This window comes from Populus nigra, chromosome 18 (assembly GCF_951802175.1).
Source record: "Populus nigra chromosome 18, ddPopNigr1.1, whole genome shotgun sequence".
Taxonomy (NCBI): Eukaryota; Viridiplantae; Streptophyta; class Magnoliopsida; order Malpighiales; family Salicaceae; genus Populus; species Populus nigra.
Window position 1 is genome coordinate 702,683 of NC_084869.1, and position 16,564 is coordinate 719,246.

General features: G+C 32.4%; 2 protein-coding genes and 2 pseudogenes across 3 annotated transcripts; 2 read left to right on the forward strand and 2 right to left on the reverse strand.

The window, feature by feature from the left end:
- Positions 1 to 3,475: 3,475 nt before the first annotated feature.
- Positions 3,476 to 7,404, forward strand: LOC133677939 (uncharacterized). 2 transcript variants are annotated; one of them, XM_062100084.1, is made up of 3 exons: positions 3,476 to 4,602; positions 6,727 to 6,800; positions 6,906 to 7,404. In XM_062100084.1, exons 1-3 carry the CDS (start codon positions 3,772 to 3,774, stop codon positions 7,048 to 7,050), a joined length of 1,050 nt encoding a protein of 349 aa, XP_061956068.1. In that variant the 5' UTR covers positions 3,476 to 3,771; the 3' UTR covers positions 7,051 to 7,404. The 2 variants fall into 2 exon arrangements, with proteins under 2 accessions (XP_061956068.1, XP_061956067.1); XM_062100083.1 differs by having other exon boundaries at positions 3,478 to 4,602; positions 6,721 to 6,800.
- A 1,405-nt stretch (positions 7,405 to 8,809) lies between these two features.
- Positions 8,810 to 9,477, reverse strand: LOC133678806 (receptor-like protein 9DC1; annotated as a pseudogene).
- Positions 9,478 to 10,975: 1,498 nt separating this feature from the next.
- On the forward strand, positions 10,976 to 11,516 carry LOC133678807 (protein EIN4-like). Its single transcript, XM_062101314.1, has 2 exons — positions 10,976 to 11,043; positions 11,201 to 11,516. Exons 1-2 carry the CDS (start codon positions 10,976 to 10,978, stop codon positions 11,514 to 11,516), a joined length of 384 nt encoding a protein of 127 aa, XP_061957298.1.
- Positions 11,517 to 11,549: 33 nt separating this feature from the next.
- On the reverse strand, positions 11,550 to 13,868 carry LOC133678180 (protein GAMETE CELL DEFECTIVE 1, mitochondrial-like; annotated as a pseudogene).
- Positions 13,869 to 16,564: the final 2,696 nt, after the last annotated feature.

Sequence of the window (16,564 nt, forward strand, 5' to 3'; positions counted from 1 at the left end):
CTTTGTTGACAATTGACATGTTTTTGGGGCTAATTCTACATGAGTCCCTATATTCTTATCATTTTTTAAATCTAGTCCCTATACTAAAGTTCATTCTTTGTATTCCATAATTATTGACGTTAAGAATGTGGAATTCCTGTCAATTGTTTTTTTGTTAATAAGCATACTACCTTTTCCATTATTTCAGGAAAAGTGTCCTAAAGAAGAAAAACAAATAAATAAATTCTTTTATCCTTGTTATAAACAAAAACCTCCTCGTCTCTTGAAGAGAATTTAACACTGACAATGTTGTGTTTTTTTTTAATAACTAAACACATTCTTTGCTATCTCAAAAAAAAAATATATATTTCTTAAGAAAAATAAAGAAAACTAATTTGCTTTATCCTTGTTACAAATCAAACCCTCTTCATCTCTAGAAGACGATTCAGTTTCACCTTATATTAAGATAGGTGACTTATACTATATTATGGGTTGTGTAAAAATAAATTTAATTTAAAACAATAATAAAACAATTTTGTGATTCAGGTCATAGACTTGACCTAATTGAATCCAATAAGACTACTTCATCTAATATAAATTAAAAAAAAAAGTGATCATAATAACCAGTTCGAGTCAACTAGAATTAGCATGCCAAACCCATGACATGGATTGTAAGTTCATGATAACTCTATAGAAAATAAATTAAAAAAATTACAATGCCCAATTCTCAACAATCTAAATATAAAATGATAAAATCAAAAACAAAATCAATTAACAAAAAGAAGCAAACAAAAACCCAACAAACCTAAGTAAGGCTGCCAAACCTTACGAGCCAGATAATTCAAACAGGATAACCTAATAGAAAGCTAATTACGAGAAAAACTATATGAAACTCAATTCTCAAAATAACTTAATTCTGAAGGATAAAAAAAAATATCCATTCTTAAAAAAAATCTCGAAAAAAAAATCAAAGTCACTTAGGCTAAGTTGCCAGACTTGGGATCTAGGTCATGACACTATAATAACCCTTTAAAAAGGAATGCAAAGAAAATCAAATAACTCAATTTCCAACAAATAGAATTTCAAATGATGAAATTGAAAAAAAATTGATGTAAAAAAATATCTAAAAAAAGACTAATGTCAACCCGGGTTAACATTTTAAATTTGTGATTTGAGTCATGAGCAAGAACCACCTCATAAAAAAAATCACGAATTTCAATTTCTAACAAATCCAATGATGAAGAATAAAATTAATTTTTTTTAAAGATCTAAAGCAAAAAATAACAATAAAAAAATAGGATCAAATTTGAAACAAAAATAAAATGGTAGGATACCTTTTTCTTTGGCAGAGCAACATAAAACTCTAAGAGAGAAAATAGAAAAGAGAAAGAAGAAGGACAAAAAGAAACATGGGTTACCATGTTTCTCTAATCATGACACGTGTTGCATCACTAGAAAATACTCGTTGATGCTTTCAACACAACTATGAACAATGAATTTTCATCACTGAAGGTAGTTTCATGCACTAGCTAGCCTCTATATGCCAACGCGTGTAAAACATGCACCATCTAAGTTTCCCTATCCATTTAACCTTAGCCCACTATCTTTGTTTGAGTTTCAATTTTGATCCATCAATATTTAATTGCTCTATATTAATATAATTTTTTTTTATTTTTTTTTACACTGTGAAAATTCTAGATTTAGAAAATCAAAACAAACTATAAAGTGAGATTCTAAATAAAGTTAATACGAAAGGATTAAATTAGAAAAAAAAAATCGAGTGATAAAAAAATCTTCCCTTGACTTTGAAAATAAATCTTTGATGTTAGCATAAAGAAGAACGACTGAACATTTGTTTAAACTTAAAATCTAGTTCTTAAAACTTTAATTCTTTCAAATTAATAAAATTAAATTAATTTTTTTTAAATTGAGCATCGATCAAGTGGAGAAATATTTTTTAACACTACTAGGTTTCCATATATAAATATAAAAACAAATCACTGATATTAATCTGAAATCAATGCAATGTTAGAGAAAAATACAATTAAAAGATTAAATTGAAAAAAAACCTTAGAGACAAAAAAAAAATAAAAAACTTTCACCATATGAACCATAGTGGAAACTCTCACATGGGCACAGTGAGACATGATGCCCTTTTTTTAATTTCAATATATATATATATATATTGTTTCGGTCATCTGCTCACAAGTGATGTCTATTTTTGGCACTTTAGAATTTGCTATAATTAATTTGGTGCCATCCAATGCAAAAGAGTGTTGTCTTCCTAATTAAAGAGTGGATCCATGCAAGCACATTGACATTAATTATCACATTAATTGCTTTTTCATAAAATAAAATTAAAGATAAAAATGTTTATGCTTGATGTAATGTGACTCACCATTTCTTATCATACACACATGATCTTACATCATTACATTATGCAATCCATGCATAGTTTGTTGCAAGCCCATGAATTATTGTGACAAAATTGCAACTTTTGGGTTGCAGCTGTTACAATTACATCAATAACAAAGTGGCTTTTTTTTTTTCTATAATTGATTAGAAATCAATTATATTTTATTTCATGTTAGTATTTTGTTAGTGTGTTGTCCACATTTAGACAAAAATCAAAGTTATTAAACTTAGTTTGATGTATAACTTAACTCAAGACTTGAGTTACGAGTTGGATAAATTAATTTGAATAATTCAAATCAATTTAAAATGATTTTGTTTCAATATTTTTAGAAAGTAAAAAATGATATCATTTTATTTTTTTTTAAAAATCAAACTAGATTTTAACTATGTTGATCACAGGTTTACCTATAAGATCAATCGGATTAACTTCAAATTAAATATTTTAAAAACCAGGCCAAATGCTAGGTCGACTTGTCAAGTTAGATTAAGATTAATACCCATGTTAGAAGCAACGTGTCCATACTAAAATTATCAAACTTGATCTAGCCCTTGACTTGGTCAACGAATCGAGTGGCAAACTAGATATGTTAATTTAAGGGCTTGTTTAGAAGTGTGATTTATAATACTTTTCAAAGTTTTTTTACTTGAAAATATATCAAAATAATATTTTTTATTTTTTATATCAACATATTAAAAATTAATTTAAAACTATTTTTTTTAAAATACAATTAGATCACAATAGTAAACACCATTTAAATTGATACACGACAATCCGAAACAATAACATTTTAAGATGTTTTAAAAAGGTTAAAACACATTATATTATTGATTTAATATTTAATATTGTGGTATAAAATACATTTCAAAAGTATTTTTTAAATAATAATATGCCAAAATAATTTTTTTTATATTTTCTTTTTATACCAATACATCAAAATTATTTAAAAATATCTAAAAAAACAATTTAAAAAATATTTTTAAAAGAAAAACAAACATTATTGTCAAAGAGAAATCTTCAAAGCACAAATTCAGTCAAAACAATAAAAAGCACATATATATTTTACGAAATCAATCTTCAAAGTGATACCTTTTGCTTTTGCCAAAACCAATTCAAACAGTTCTTGGTTACATTTTATTTTCTCAAAGGCTTCCAAAAATGCACCAAGTGGCAACCAACAAAACGATGCTTATGGTTTATCCCATGGGCAAATCTACAAGAACTCTTTTTTCCCATCAGTGGCAGCCACCGCCATCAACACCACCCACCAAACTTATTGCAGTTCAGTCTCAAAAAGCTCTCATCTCTCTCTCATTCCCTTCAAGATTATTACAGATCGAGAATCTCCCCAAATCCCATTAAACCAAGCCAATCAATCAATGCTGTGTTCAGTTCAAACCAGCAAGTCCAGTTCAAACTGGTTAGACCGGCTCTGGTCCAACAGAGGCTTCAACAACAACAATGATAATGACTCTTCTGTTCCAAACCCATCAAGTTCTCCAACTACCAATGCCTCAAACTCTGTCATCAACTCAAACTCCGAGTCAACTCACTCTGACTCAGATCAAATCAAAGTTACAGCAACAACAGCGACAGCAACAACCAGGGAGATTTCTTCAAGTGACAATAAAGATTTGTTCTTTATAATGAACAATGTTCTTTCAGACCTCTTCAACATGGGTGGTGTCAGTGACCCAGTTGAGGAAAGTTCAAGACTTCACAGGAAAAAGGAGAAGGTTCCTAGGAAACAAACAAAACCCAAATTTTGTTTCATTTCAGGGAATAATAGTGGTAATGATTCTTTGGATTGTGTGCGAAAAGACCGGAATGTCCTTGCTGCAACAGGGTCATTGAATTCTGATAAGAATTCTAATAATGTGGATTGTGGGGTTGATGATGACGATGACGATGACGATGAGGAGGATATTGAGGAGGAGAAGGGTTTTGGTGCTGGTGGTGATAAAGAGCTAAAAGGGTATTCAAGAAGTGAAGTGACTGTAATTGATACAAGTTGTCAAGTGTGGAAGTTTGATAAGATGGTGTTTAGAAAGAAAAATGTGTGGAAAGTTAGAGATAAGAAGGGAAAATCTTGGGTGTTTGGGAGCAAGAAGAGGAAAGGAAATGACTTGGAATCTGCTAATGGAAATGGTGCTAAGAAGAAGGCTAAAGTTTCAAACTTGGAGGTTGGATCGTCTAAGGATGTCAATGATGTGAGTTTATGTGTTTGTTTTAGTCTTGTCTGTGTGGGGTAGGAAAATTTTGTATACGGGTTTCATGTTTTATTGCTGCATAACTTATTTCAGATAAATATATAGTGACTTAATATTGCAAGGTCTTAACTTGTGCAGCATTTGAGCTCATTTCTGTTTTCTTGACTTGGTCTTTCAGTATTGCATGTGTAAGATAAATTGACATTGTTGAGTCTAGCATCAGTATAAATTGTCGTGGACTATGGCGTTGAAACTGCAGCGGTCAGCTTATTTACATTCATTCCTATCATTGCAATGGATCGAGTAAACTGTGCTATCACATATCGCAAAAGAGCTTATGCATTTTGCCCAGTTTAGCCTCTCATATTACATAAAATATTCACCCGTCAAACTTGAATAGTTTGATTAGTGCTAAAGCACAAGTCAACATCTTTATTTCATCAGTTCTAGCGAGATAATCATGCCTCTTAGCATGAGAGTTCCTCTCTTTCAAAATATTGCAGTGCTGATAAAGTAGAAATCCTTGAGTGTGACTTTGATGTCTGAATATTAACTTTTGATTGACAATGACTCTATATATGCTCCTAGCTTGTAATTGATTCTAATGTTGCAACTGCTTCCTCTAAAAAACTTGATGTTTATATGATAAAGATGTTGCCTTTATTTTATGCTTACATGTCTGCAATGGTCATAAAGTTTCCAATTTAGTGGACTACCTTGTTGGGATTAGGCTGTCTGATTTACCTCTATGATTTAGAAATTCGTTCTCTAAGTTCAGAAAATTAGAAAATTGAAGAATGTAAAATTTCTTCCTTGTTGGGATTAGGCTGTCTGATTTACCTCTATGATTTAGAAATTCGTTCTCTAAGTTCAGAAAATTAGAAAATTGAAGAATATAAAATTTCTTCCTTGTTGGGATTAGGCTGTCTGATTTACCTCTATGATTTAGAAATTCGTTCTATGTTTCTAGAGGCATATTACAAGGAAGAAATTTTATATTCTTCAATTTTCTAATTTTCTGAACTTAGAAGGTTATGTTCTGGCAAAACTTGATGGGGTGTACATTTTTGGGCCTTTGCCTGATAGAACATGTTCAACACATGCAATGATCTATTTGGCTTTCCTAATTAGTTGGTGTTTGCATCACATGAAGGTTACAATGCGCTAAGATCGGTTGTATTCGTTTGGAAATGCAAATCTTAACCTAATTACAGGTGCAGACTCATTTCCTTGAAATGATTTACTCACCTTATGATCCGTTTACTGGCTGCCTCTTTGTATTAATTTGGAACAGGGGCTATTTTTTCCTATCGAAGCAGTCATGTAGGTTAGATACATCCATTTATTGATAAATCTTTTCCAAAAGATGCAGAGGCTAACAATTTTTCAGCAACAAGTTCTTTGCGGTACAGATTTTCTCATGTGTGAAGTAAATAAGCATAGGATATTATAAATTATGATCATAAATATCTGCCACCATCTTGATTCTTTTTACTGGAATAAGTAGTTATGGCATTTTAATAGTATCACACTGCCTTGCACTTTACCATTCTCCACTCAATATAGTATTGATTACGGTTTCAGTTTTCTTTGTTTGACATTGTTATGGTTATGGTAACATTGTAATCTGCATCTACTTGTCCAAAGACTGCAAATGGGTCGAAGTATCCTTTTTCTTTCTGTTTGTTTGGACTTACTTTAGAACTGCATACACAGCATACCTTTCTGAAAGCTGTTAGGAAGCTAAAGATTGCTATAGCAAACACCCATTGAAGCATCCCTTTTCTTTCTGCTTATTTGCTAACCTCCATGTTCAGCAATGTTATGGCTATGCTTTTGGCATTTGGCTTGGACTGAGTTCAGTCCAACAGTGTGAAAGTAATAGTATTTTGTATGGGTTTTTCCTGAATCAAAGCATGGCAAGCAAGAGTTGACCAACTGTGTCATCTCTCTTTCTCTGCATTACTTGTATTCATTTCATTTTGAGATGTTTGGTGCCCAGCTGGTAATGCTGACTACAACAGCATGCCAAATGATGGTATGAAAGGGGAAGCTTTGATCAGTCTTCAAGTTATGACCGGAGAGGTGCTAATGTTATGTTTATTCTTCCTTGTGTAGGTTCAGAAACAAGAGGATGAGAGAAGGGAAGAGGAACATAAACAAATTCCAGAGGATCTTAGACAAGTTCCCAAAAAGAGGCAAATATTATTGCAGGCCTTGTGCTGCTTCTCATAATTTTTCACATTGTTTGATGCTTGAATTCACATGAGAGATGCATTTTTCTCCTTTTGAATGTCTTGCAGGTTCCATTTTTCAAGATCGCCCGAGAAATCTATAAAGAGTGGCTCATCTGTTATTCTTATAAAAACTATACCTACGAGCAACAAAAGTGGGAAGAATATTACCAAGAATCGTCTCAAGGACACTCAAAGAAAGAACAAGACTTGATGGATTTGTTCTAAACTCCTGAATTGATAGCTGCAAGTTGTCTGCAAGACCAAACCCTTTACATTTGTCTACAACGCCTCCTGCTGCTGAAGCTCTTGGATCTGAAACGGTTTCACTTGTCACGCCCCCCCCTGAAAGAGGTAACAGAATTCGGGGTTTGAAACTCAAGCTCACAATTACCTCAAACCCTGATTCTAACTCCTGATTGATTGGACATGGAGCGGAATCATTATTATTTGTATCTCTAGTATTTATAACATCCTTCAATAACTTTAAATATTTCGTTACAGGAAACTACAGTGTATTATTCCATCTTTTCATCAATATGAACCTGTTCCAAATTCCCCTGTTCAACTTAGAGCAGTGTGTACATTTTACCAATGATTAGGTTTCTCATGCCCATGACTACCAATACTTGAAACCTAACTGCATGCAACTATGTGCTTATACCCAATTCACCAGTGTAGTAGTAGAGGCAAACTTAGAGCAGTGAAGCTGAAACCACTGTCAAAACCTTCAACTTCCATGGCCACAAGCTCATCCAAAGGGAATATTTGAACGAAGACAACCATGCTTGCAACTGCAAACCCATTATTTTCTTCTTCAAGTTCTTCCTTTCTATTGCAAACAATAAACACAACACCAACAAAGCTTCAATCTTTAGCTACTCCATTTGCAACTCTCTCGACCCATAAAAAGCCAACTCTAGTAAATTTATCTAAAGCATCAAGATTCTTAGGCCCTGTGGGTTTTTCACTCACTAAACTCCTAGTCCAGTACAGCTGCCTCGACTTGCCTGCCGTTTTGCAGATTGAAGTTGATGAGCTGTTTTCATTCTCAGAGATCTTTTGTCAAACATGCTGTGCATATTATGTTCAGATACACATTTCCATGTAGCTTATCGTTTCTTGTTGCTTCACGATTGATGTGTTCGTTATTTGGAGAAATGGGTTTTAATGAGAAAGAAAATGGGTTACTGTTAAGCAGAACCCAGATCTAAAGATTGCAGCTTTGATTCTATACGAGACCATGTTTCTCGTTTAGATTATCCGTTGAACTATATCGCTTAATTGTCAAGTGGCCGGATGTGTTTAATAGCTGATGAAATTGATCCATTGATATATTTTGTGCTTAATGAATTACAAGGAAAGGTCGAGCCAGCGTAGCTTAGGCTCCTTTTGATTGCCACTGTGCCAAGGTTCTTGGCTGGTTTTGATGAAAAGGTTAAGCTGTTGATTGATCGTGGAATTACTCAAGAAAACAATGTGAATTTGCCCAAGGCTTTGTTCCTTTAGTCTATTGAAAAATTTGATAGGATGGCTACATTCTTGAGCCGGTTTGGTGGGATTGACATAATTTGTTAGGCGGTCATTGTTTCTGAATTTTGATTTGGATACTCAGTTGATTCCTATAGTAGAGTTGCTCAGGGAAAACAGCGGTGGGGACGAGGATGCTGCAGGGATTGTGTTGCGTAAACTCCCTGCCATTCTAACTTACAGTGTGAGATCTTGAGATCTTTTGCTGGCCTAACTTATCCACAAATACTCAAAATTTTAAGTTACAGTATGGCTACAAATATGCAGGTTGCTGCCTTCATTTATGTTTGCAAGAAAGAAATAAAAATGAGGTACAACCTTTATTGAAATTGTATTGCAATAAGAAAAATAAAAATAGAACTGTAGTTATGAGAACTTGTAGTTCTATACTTCAAGAATCAGAAAGGTAAGAACTTACATAATTTACTTGAAGATACCGACTGCATTGTTTAGCTTCTTCGTGTTGAATTTCTACTAGCTTTCTTCCTTCTTCTTCTTGCCTTTAGATTCCATTGATCTTCAACCATTTTCAGAAACCATGCATGTCTTCTTGTTATAAACACAACATATCCCATGATGACTCCAAACATAAACCCACATCCATACCCCATTGCAACAGCTTTCCATCCAAATCCATCTCCAAACAATGTTGAATCATCTCCTTCAATAAAGTTTGATGGCGGCAATGGTGGTGCCTCACCACTGCTGCTTTCTTTTGGCTTTGGAAATCCATATAAACCCAAGTTTCCTCCAAAAGAGCTATGATCAAACGTGTTGAACTACTTTCCACGATGTATGGGTCTCTCATGATGGTATATAAAACATTTAAGACTTCAAGAAATGTTATATTTGTCAACTGCACAGGAATTTGAAGACAAATTTAATGACTGCAAATTACTAAAAAATCCTAATAATGATTGGATATGATCTATAAGGGAATTGTGAGAGAGGTTAAGTTGTTGAAGTTCTTTGAGCTTCCGACTAGCTCCGGAATCTCATCGTTGAAACTGTGATTTGATAAATCAAGTACTTTGAGGATACTTCGGATTTTCACAAACTCAATTTCCAACCATTTCCAATTGATTTTTATGGAATAGATGTAGCCAATCATTGCTTCAAGACTATTGAAAAACCCTATTGATAATGGTCCATTTAAATTATTCCCGGGAGATGTGAAAAACTGAGGTTGTTACTGAAGGTGCATTGACATTGTGGACTACAACCACTCAAGCTGCGTCTCTAAAGCAGTAATTTCATACCATTTTATTCAATCTAAAAACTGTGTTTAAGTTTTCTTTTTCTTGAGTCGTAGTTATGTTTTGGAGCTCAAAATCTTAAATATGAGATTATGTATCCGTTCTTATGAATATATCATCAAACTTTCTCATTTAAGCAACGCTCATGTATATAAATCTCATCACATTTATGATCGACGTCCACAAATTGTGTGACCATCGAGCAAATCAGACATGTCCAATTAGTACGTGAGAAGAAAAATCTGCAAGGAAATTTTTTTCAAAACCAATTAAGTGAAATAAAAAACTGATCAAGAAAGTCATCTTCACCTTCTTATGTCCACTTCAATCCAATCTAATCTACAGTTGCACACCAAGAATTAAGTAACCAATAAATTCAGTTGTACACCAGTCAACGTGTTCTTGCAGTAACATTGCTGAACCACTACCAGAATCGAAGCAGCTTACTAATGGAAATTGGAGTTCCAAGGTTCTTGCACTCAAGATTCCCAAGTTGCTGTTGGATTGTTAGTCCTAAAGATCTTTCTTTTTCACCGTCAACAAGAAAAATCAATTTTCGTGTTTGGCGTGTCCTTTTCCTCCTTCACCTCCAAGTCATCGGAACTTAAATGTGTCCAGCAAGCGGTGCTGAACATGGAACTGAAGGTTGAATTATTCAATTGCAAATATTTCCACACAAGTAGGTCCCTTAGTTGATGACTAAACAAGAGTGAGTGCTGGAAACCCGGCAATATTAATTTCCAAAGTTGATATTTTTGTTGAGAGCAGATAATATCCACCACATTTGCAGCAAGTCTACGTGCTAATAAATACAGTTTGTGCTCTAACTAGAACTTCCTTTGTAGCCCGTCTGATGGGAACTGTTCTTGAGAACATCCACCCCTCTATCTTGTTGGCTTATAATCTTAATACTAATTAGATCTTCCTTTGCATGCACTGATAAATTATTACGGTTATTATTAACAAGAACAAGGAGCTGCTTAGTTGAAGGGTTATACACTTTAGGTGTTTCTTGGAAAAAAGAAGCATTTCATAGTTTAAAGAATAGGAACGCATTGGGCATTAGAGGCTGGCAATTCACGCAACTGCAGACATTACAAATAAAAAACATTGCAAAATCGATTCATTGACATATGAAACTTCCCTGGAAAAGGCATTGGTTTTTTTATATAGAAGAAACATCTAATCTAGGTAATGAAACGATTAGCTAGTTAAAGTAAACAGAACTTACAGTGGAAAAAACATAGACAGTGCTCAAAAGTTGCAGTAGATTCCATGGAGCACAAGATCAGAAGAAAAAGGTCGTTGATGGAAGACAAATGAATTTCAGAAGCAGGCATTCTCCCTAAAAGGATGAAGCCTACCTCGTTATTTTTGGTAGTTGATGCGAGCCAAGATCTAGATAGTGCCCAACTCTCAAGGTTTTCCTGAATGCGTGAGATTTGTTCTTGGGTTTCAACTTTGACCATCCATTGCAGTCAATCTCTGAATCCAGAGAATCTTCAGAGCACTCATATTCCAACTCTCTTTTCAGAGGCTTGCAAGTTCTATTAGCTGATGTTGATGATTTCAACAAAGCTGTGACTCGGACACTACGACGCTGCTTGAGAAGCTAGGTTGCAATGTTGCTACTGTTGCATCTGGGTTTGAAAGCCTTAGTGCTCTTGGTCAAGCTGCATCTTCTTTCCAAATACTTCTTTTGAATATTCAGAAACCTGAGTTGGATAGATACGAAGTCGCAATAAGAATCTGGAAGTTAAGAAGTCGTGTTTTGCCATTGATCATTGCCATGATAGCAACTTATGATGATGATGTGTCGGACTATTGCTTGCAGATTGGAATCAATATCATTCAGAAACTAGTTGTTCTAAAAGGAATTTCCTATGAGCTTTGAAGAGTCCTGGCAAACAAAGTTGTTTGATGAACATTATGTCAAAAAACTGTTGTAGCTTTGATTTTTTCAGAGCAGTTTGGGGATCACAAATGAATAACCAGACAACATTTAGCCTCTCAAACCCCTACCAATCTTCTAGCGTAGAGATCTTTACATATACAACATTTACAGTCACAATGAATCGATGGTTTACAAATTTAGATTTGCCATTTTCTTGATTGACAGTGCTTTATATTCCTCACAGCAACGAGTAGCTTAACCTATTGGACGTCTTTTCTGTAACACTCTATCAAGAAAACATGACGGCATGCAGCTTGATCACCAAGCAAACACACAATGGCCAAGAACAAAGAAAGGAAAGTTCAGCAGAGTCAGGAGCTGAAGTACCCACTTTGTGGGAAATCAGTTTCCTGTCCCCCTTGAATGGTTGTGTAGATGGATCTGATATACTCGGTATTCTTGAAACACTACCCCTCCCTTTCTTGGCATTTGGTCCCAACACCTCTATCATGTATTTCCAACCATCAATAGGTCTTCTCCTGCTAGATATGCGATCCTTGATAAAACTAGCTATCTGCAAGTAGTCACAGAAAAACTTGCTAGTTTAGCAGAAAGGAGATGATGACTAGGCTGAATAGTAGATTCATTGCTAAGACTAGCCTAAGAAAAAAAATAAAAAAAATACATAATGGCATGACAACATCAATTCACCTGAAATTTGCTGTATGCTATTCGATGATCAAATTCTTGGAAGAGTATCTCCCTCCCTCTGTGACATTTCCCATATATCTCCATCTTGTGCCTTCGTTGTTGTTTCCCAACCACCAGGCTTGCTTTTAAATTCGTAAGAGCTTGGGATCTTTGTGTTGTCCAAGTCATTAATGGCAGAGTCAAAATTACGTGATAAGATATCTATTAGAATTGGTAAGTTAGACAAAAGATCCTGGAATTCAATAGGGCTAAAAAGGACAACAAATTTATTCTCTAATTTTCTAAACTTCATAGAGGACCTATAACATGAGACTACCTGAATAATCTAGCAGAAAACATTTTATCACACTTACTACAAACAAAATGCACCCAAATTCTTAGTCCATTCAAATTCGAAACAGCTTTTAGGGAGCAGTGTTGGATTCTTGAATGGGAAGGAAACATAGCCTTATTACTTCATGGTCATGTAAGTGATTTTGTACTCGATTTTTATTTTTTGTTCTCTATCCCTGTGGATGAAGAGAATTTCACATCCTTTTCCTATGGAGCTCTGTTCTTAACCATCAGATCCTCCGGCAGCAACGCTGTTTCTCATGCATCATTCCATTCATCCTCTTTTTTGGTAGAAAATGATTGAAAAATCGGCCTACTCCATTTATTCTCCAGAACCAACCCATAGTCACATTTCAAGTACACTGCAAATACAATCAAAACAAGAAAAATTCCAACTTTCACCAAAGATGTGAACTGGCAACTAAACTACATCACACATAATAGAAATTAAATTTTATTCCAACAATTGATCCAGTAACATAATAAATCGAAACCCCAACTTCAAAAATCACCAAGCTCTATATGACAGAACTAATTGAGAGAGATGAGTATGTTAGCAAATCAAGAAAAAAGTGAACTTTCAGAGTGTAGATTAATGGGGTTTAAAGATTGATTTAAGTGAACAGTAAAAAACTAAGACCCACCAAATCTGAGAGATGTATAGAGAGAGTTTTTGACCAAACCAAAAAAAGCCCATGAACAACTCAAGAAATGAAAGAAGAGAACAAGTGAGAGAAATACCTTCAAAAAACCCCCAACTTGGCGACAATGTCTCAGTGAGTCGGAGCAATTCAGGTCCAGCTCTGGTGAACTTGGAAGGAAGCGTTCTGAAGCTACAGTACAAGACAAGAGTTAAAGTATACAGAGAAGAGAAAAAGACGAGAAAGCCCAAAAGCTATACAACATTTGAGTGGATAGCTCAAAGTATACAGAGAAGAGAACAATATGAAATAATGACATTGAAAACGCTAAGTAATGTTAATGATAAACTTAATCAGTGAATTGATAATGAGTTCTTTGTTAATAAGCAATAGTAAGGAAGTGTTTTGTATCTTTGTAAACCAAAATATTTTTTTTTAAAAAAAACTTGCTTTAGGGGCTGAATGGATAAAATAAAAAAGGTTTAGAACTATATAAATGGAAATCTTTCTCTTTTCTAAACAACCAATCACTTGAAAATCTGAGAGGTCTTAGCAGAAAAAGAATGACAGAGAGCAGAGAAGGAAGCTAGAGAAACAGAGCAGCAGTGAAAAAGACATGAACAGCTTGAGTGACTTGGCAGATAATAACATGCCGACCATTAGTCAATCTTTATTTTCTTTCTTTTCTTAACCTTTTTTGTTTTTGTCATTTTATTTCTACCATCGTCCCTATACATCCCTTACAAATAAAATAAAATAAAAAATAATATATATATATATATATATATATATATATATATATATTAACTTATATTTGTTTAAATGAATTAAATTCCAATTCTCATTCTTGTTTTTTTTTAATGATACACGAAGAGTTACATAGTATTATTTTGGATTTAATAATCTTGGCTTATTTAGATTATTTTTAAAAATATTCATTGTAATTTCAATATTATCTTTAAATATAGATATCAAACTCATGGAGATTGTTTTAAAAAAATCTCTACAAGTTTAAAGAGACATGTTGAGAAAACAAATCAAGAAAATATATTTTGGATTGAAATCCAATCAATACAATCATCAATTATGGAGGAAATCAAGTACTACATCAAAGGATAAAACTAATGATTTTAAATAATGAAGAGTATAATTTATTTCCATAATTGTTTGATTGTATTTCTATGTATACATTGTAATTGGTTGATTGTAATGACACATTATATCAATAAAGTTTCTCATTTTTAATAGAATAATTAAGAAATTTTATTGATATTTTCTGGAAATTCTAGAAAATCTGGTTATAAAATTAAAGATGACAATCTTATTTTTGTCTTGAATTGTGAAAATTAAAGTTTAGTCACTAAGCTTTAGAAAATTAAGATTTGACCTCTGAAATATTTTTTTGACATTCTGGATGGAATGATTGTGGGGTTAAGGATGAAAAATCATATTTTTTTTCATTTATTTATGATATTTTTAGTTTATTCTCTGAATATTGCACAATTACAATTTGACCCTTGAATTTTTAAGGAAATTACAAATTGGTCCCTACTAGTGAAAGACAATTTCTAAGTTAGGTCCTAACAAGGAATTAAGGTTTACTGATGTTTTTATTTTTATCTAGTTTTATTTGATTTCATTTGAATTTGGTGTTAATTCCATATTATGCTAAAATATATTTAGGTATTTCGTAGTCACCACATATAGCTTACTTGTAATGAAAGTGGTTGAATACCATAAAGTGAGAATTCAATATATTATAATGAGTAATATATATATATATATATATATATATATATATATATATATATAAGAATTTTTGTGAAATGTGTGTTTGCATCCGTATAACAATATGAAATCTGTTATATAATTATGAGTAATTGATATGGATGCATCTTTAGAAGTATTTATGTGATATGTATGTTTGTATATGAAGTGAGTAATTATTATAAAATATGTATGTTTATAAAGTATGAAATATGCACCTTGATATCATCACCACTGTAATTTTTTTTTTCAAATGAAATATTTTGTTAGTATAAAAGTTTTGTTTTTGTTGGTAAAAAATATCATTTTAAAAATATACCGAGAAAAACATTTCATCGGCTAGTGTCACATTGAAAATTTTAGATCCGATGGTAATTATATCGATGACTTCAACGCCAATAAATAGGCCAACAAAATGTTAGTATCGATGATAAAATTAGTTGACAACCAATATCTATTAGTCTATATATCAATAATATTTATAATGGTTTATTAGACCCTTTTAAAAGTTTCAAAAATCTAGCTGCATCTATATTTGGTTCTTCATTTAAAGGGATGCTATGTAATCTCCACCTGAATAAACATGATTTATTCATATTACATTCATCACCATACTCCTATAATAATTATTATTATCATCTACAACTTCATATAAATCGATAGAACTAGTTATTGAGCTAACAATCCTTTCTAACATGGTCTCGTAAAGAACATAGAATCCTTATGTAAAAACTAACATAAGTATTTCTCAATAAATCTTTTTTTAGAAGATGCATTATCAAAACATTTGATTGGTGAAACTTTTTGTTTTACACTTCTCACATGAACATTTAATTCCATCTTCATTAATATTCCCTATACAACCCTTAAGGTGAATCTTAATATATACAAGAACGATAATTCATTACTTAGAAAACTTATATAAAATATCGATAACAATATTTATTAATAATGTAACAATTAATTCAAAAATAAACTTCGATATTTAAAAATAAATTCACAATCTAATAACCAATTATTATTTTTGTATAAAAATTTAATGATGCATCAAAATATTCACCCAATCAACAATAGTTAATCAGTACCCAAATAATTATTTATCATTTGCTCAATTCAAACTTATTCAATATATATTAATACCATTTAATTGTTATCAATTCCATAAAAAAATCAATTTTACAAGATTTTCAACATAACAATAAAATTGATATAATGTGATTGTTAACCATTAAATAACCTATCTTTTCTTTATGTATAACACACCTAAGTTACAAAATCAAACTTAATTTTATCAAATTATAAATAAATTCTTTTATTTTTTCAAATCATAAACAAACCCGAACAAACAATTCAAACTTTTATTATCTACATTGTAAATTATATATTTGGTGGGACTAGCCATCACAAATGTTATAAGAGTAAGGTGAACTGTTGTATAAGGATGTGAAGGGGTATGCATTAATATGAAAATTTCTAATACACTCATCATCATCTATGTTTGATAATGTTATTCTAACATTTATTTATTTTGATTACTCACTAATTCGTCATGAAAACTCATTCATTTCTGTAAATATTTTTATTTCAAGAACATAT

Excerpts from the sequence above, each read along its gene's own strand:
- LOC133677939 (XM_062100083.1), top strand. The coding sequence starts at position 3,772 with ATGCTGTGTTCAGTTCAAACCAGCAAGTCCAGTTCAAACTGGTTAGAC. Across the intron at positions 4,603-6,720 it reads CGTCTAAGGATGTCAATGAT|GTTCAGAAACAAGAGGATGA; the intron begins GTGAGTTTATGT and ends TTCCTTGTGTAG. Across the intron at positions 6,801-6,905 it reads AGACAAGTTCCCAAAAAGAG|GTTCCATTTTTCAAGATCGC; the intron begins GCAAATATTATT and ends AATGTCTTGCAG.
- LOC133678807 (XM_062101314.1), top strand. The coding sequence starts at position 10,976 with ATGAAGCCTACCTCGTTATTTTTGGTAGTTGATGCGAGCCAAGATCTA. Across the intron at positions 11,044-11,200 it reads GATAGTGCCCAACTCTCAAG|CTGTGACTCGGACACTACGA; the intron begins GTTTTCCTGAAT and ends ATTTCAACAAAG.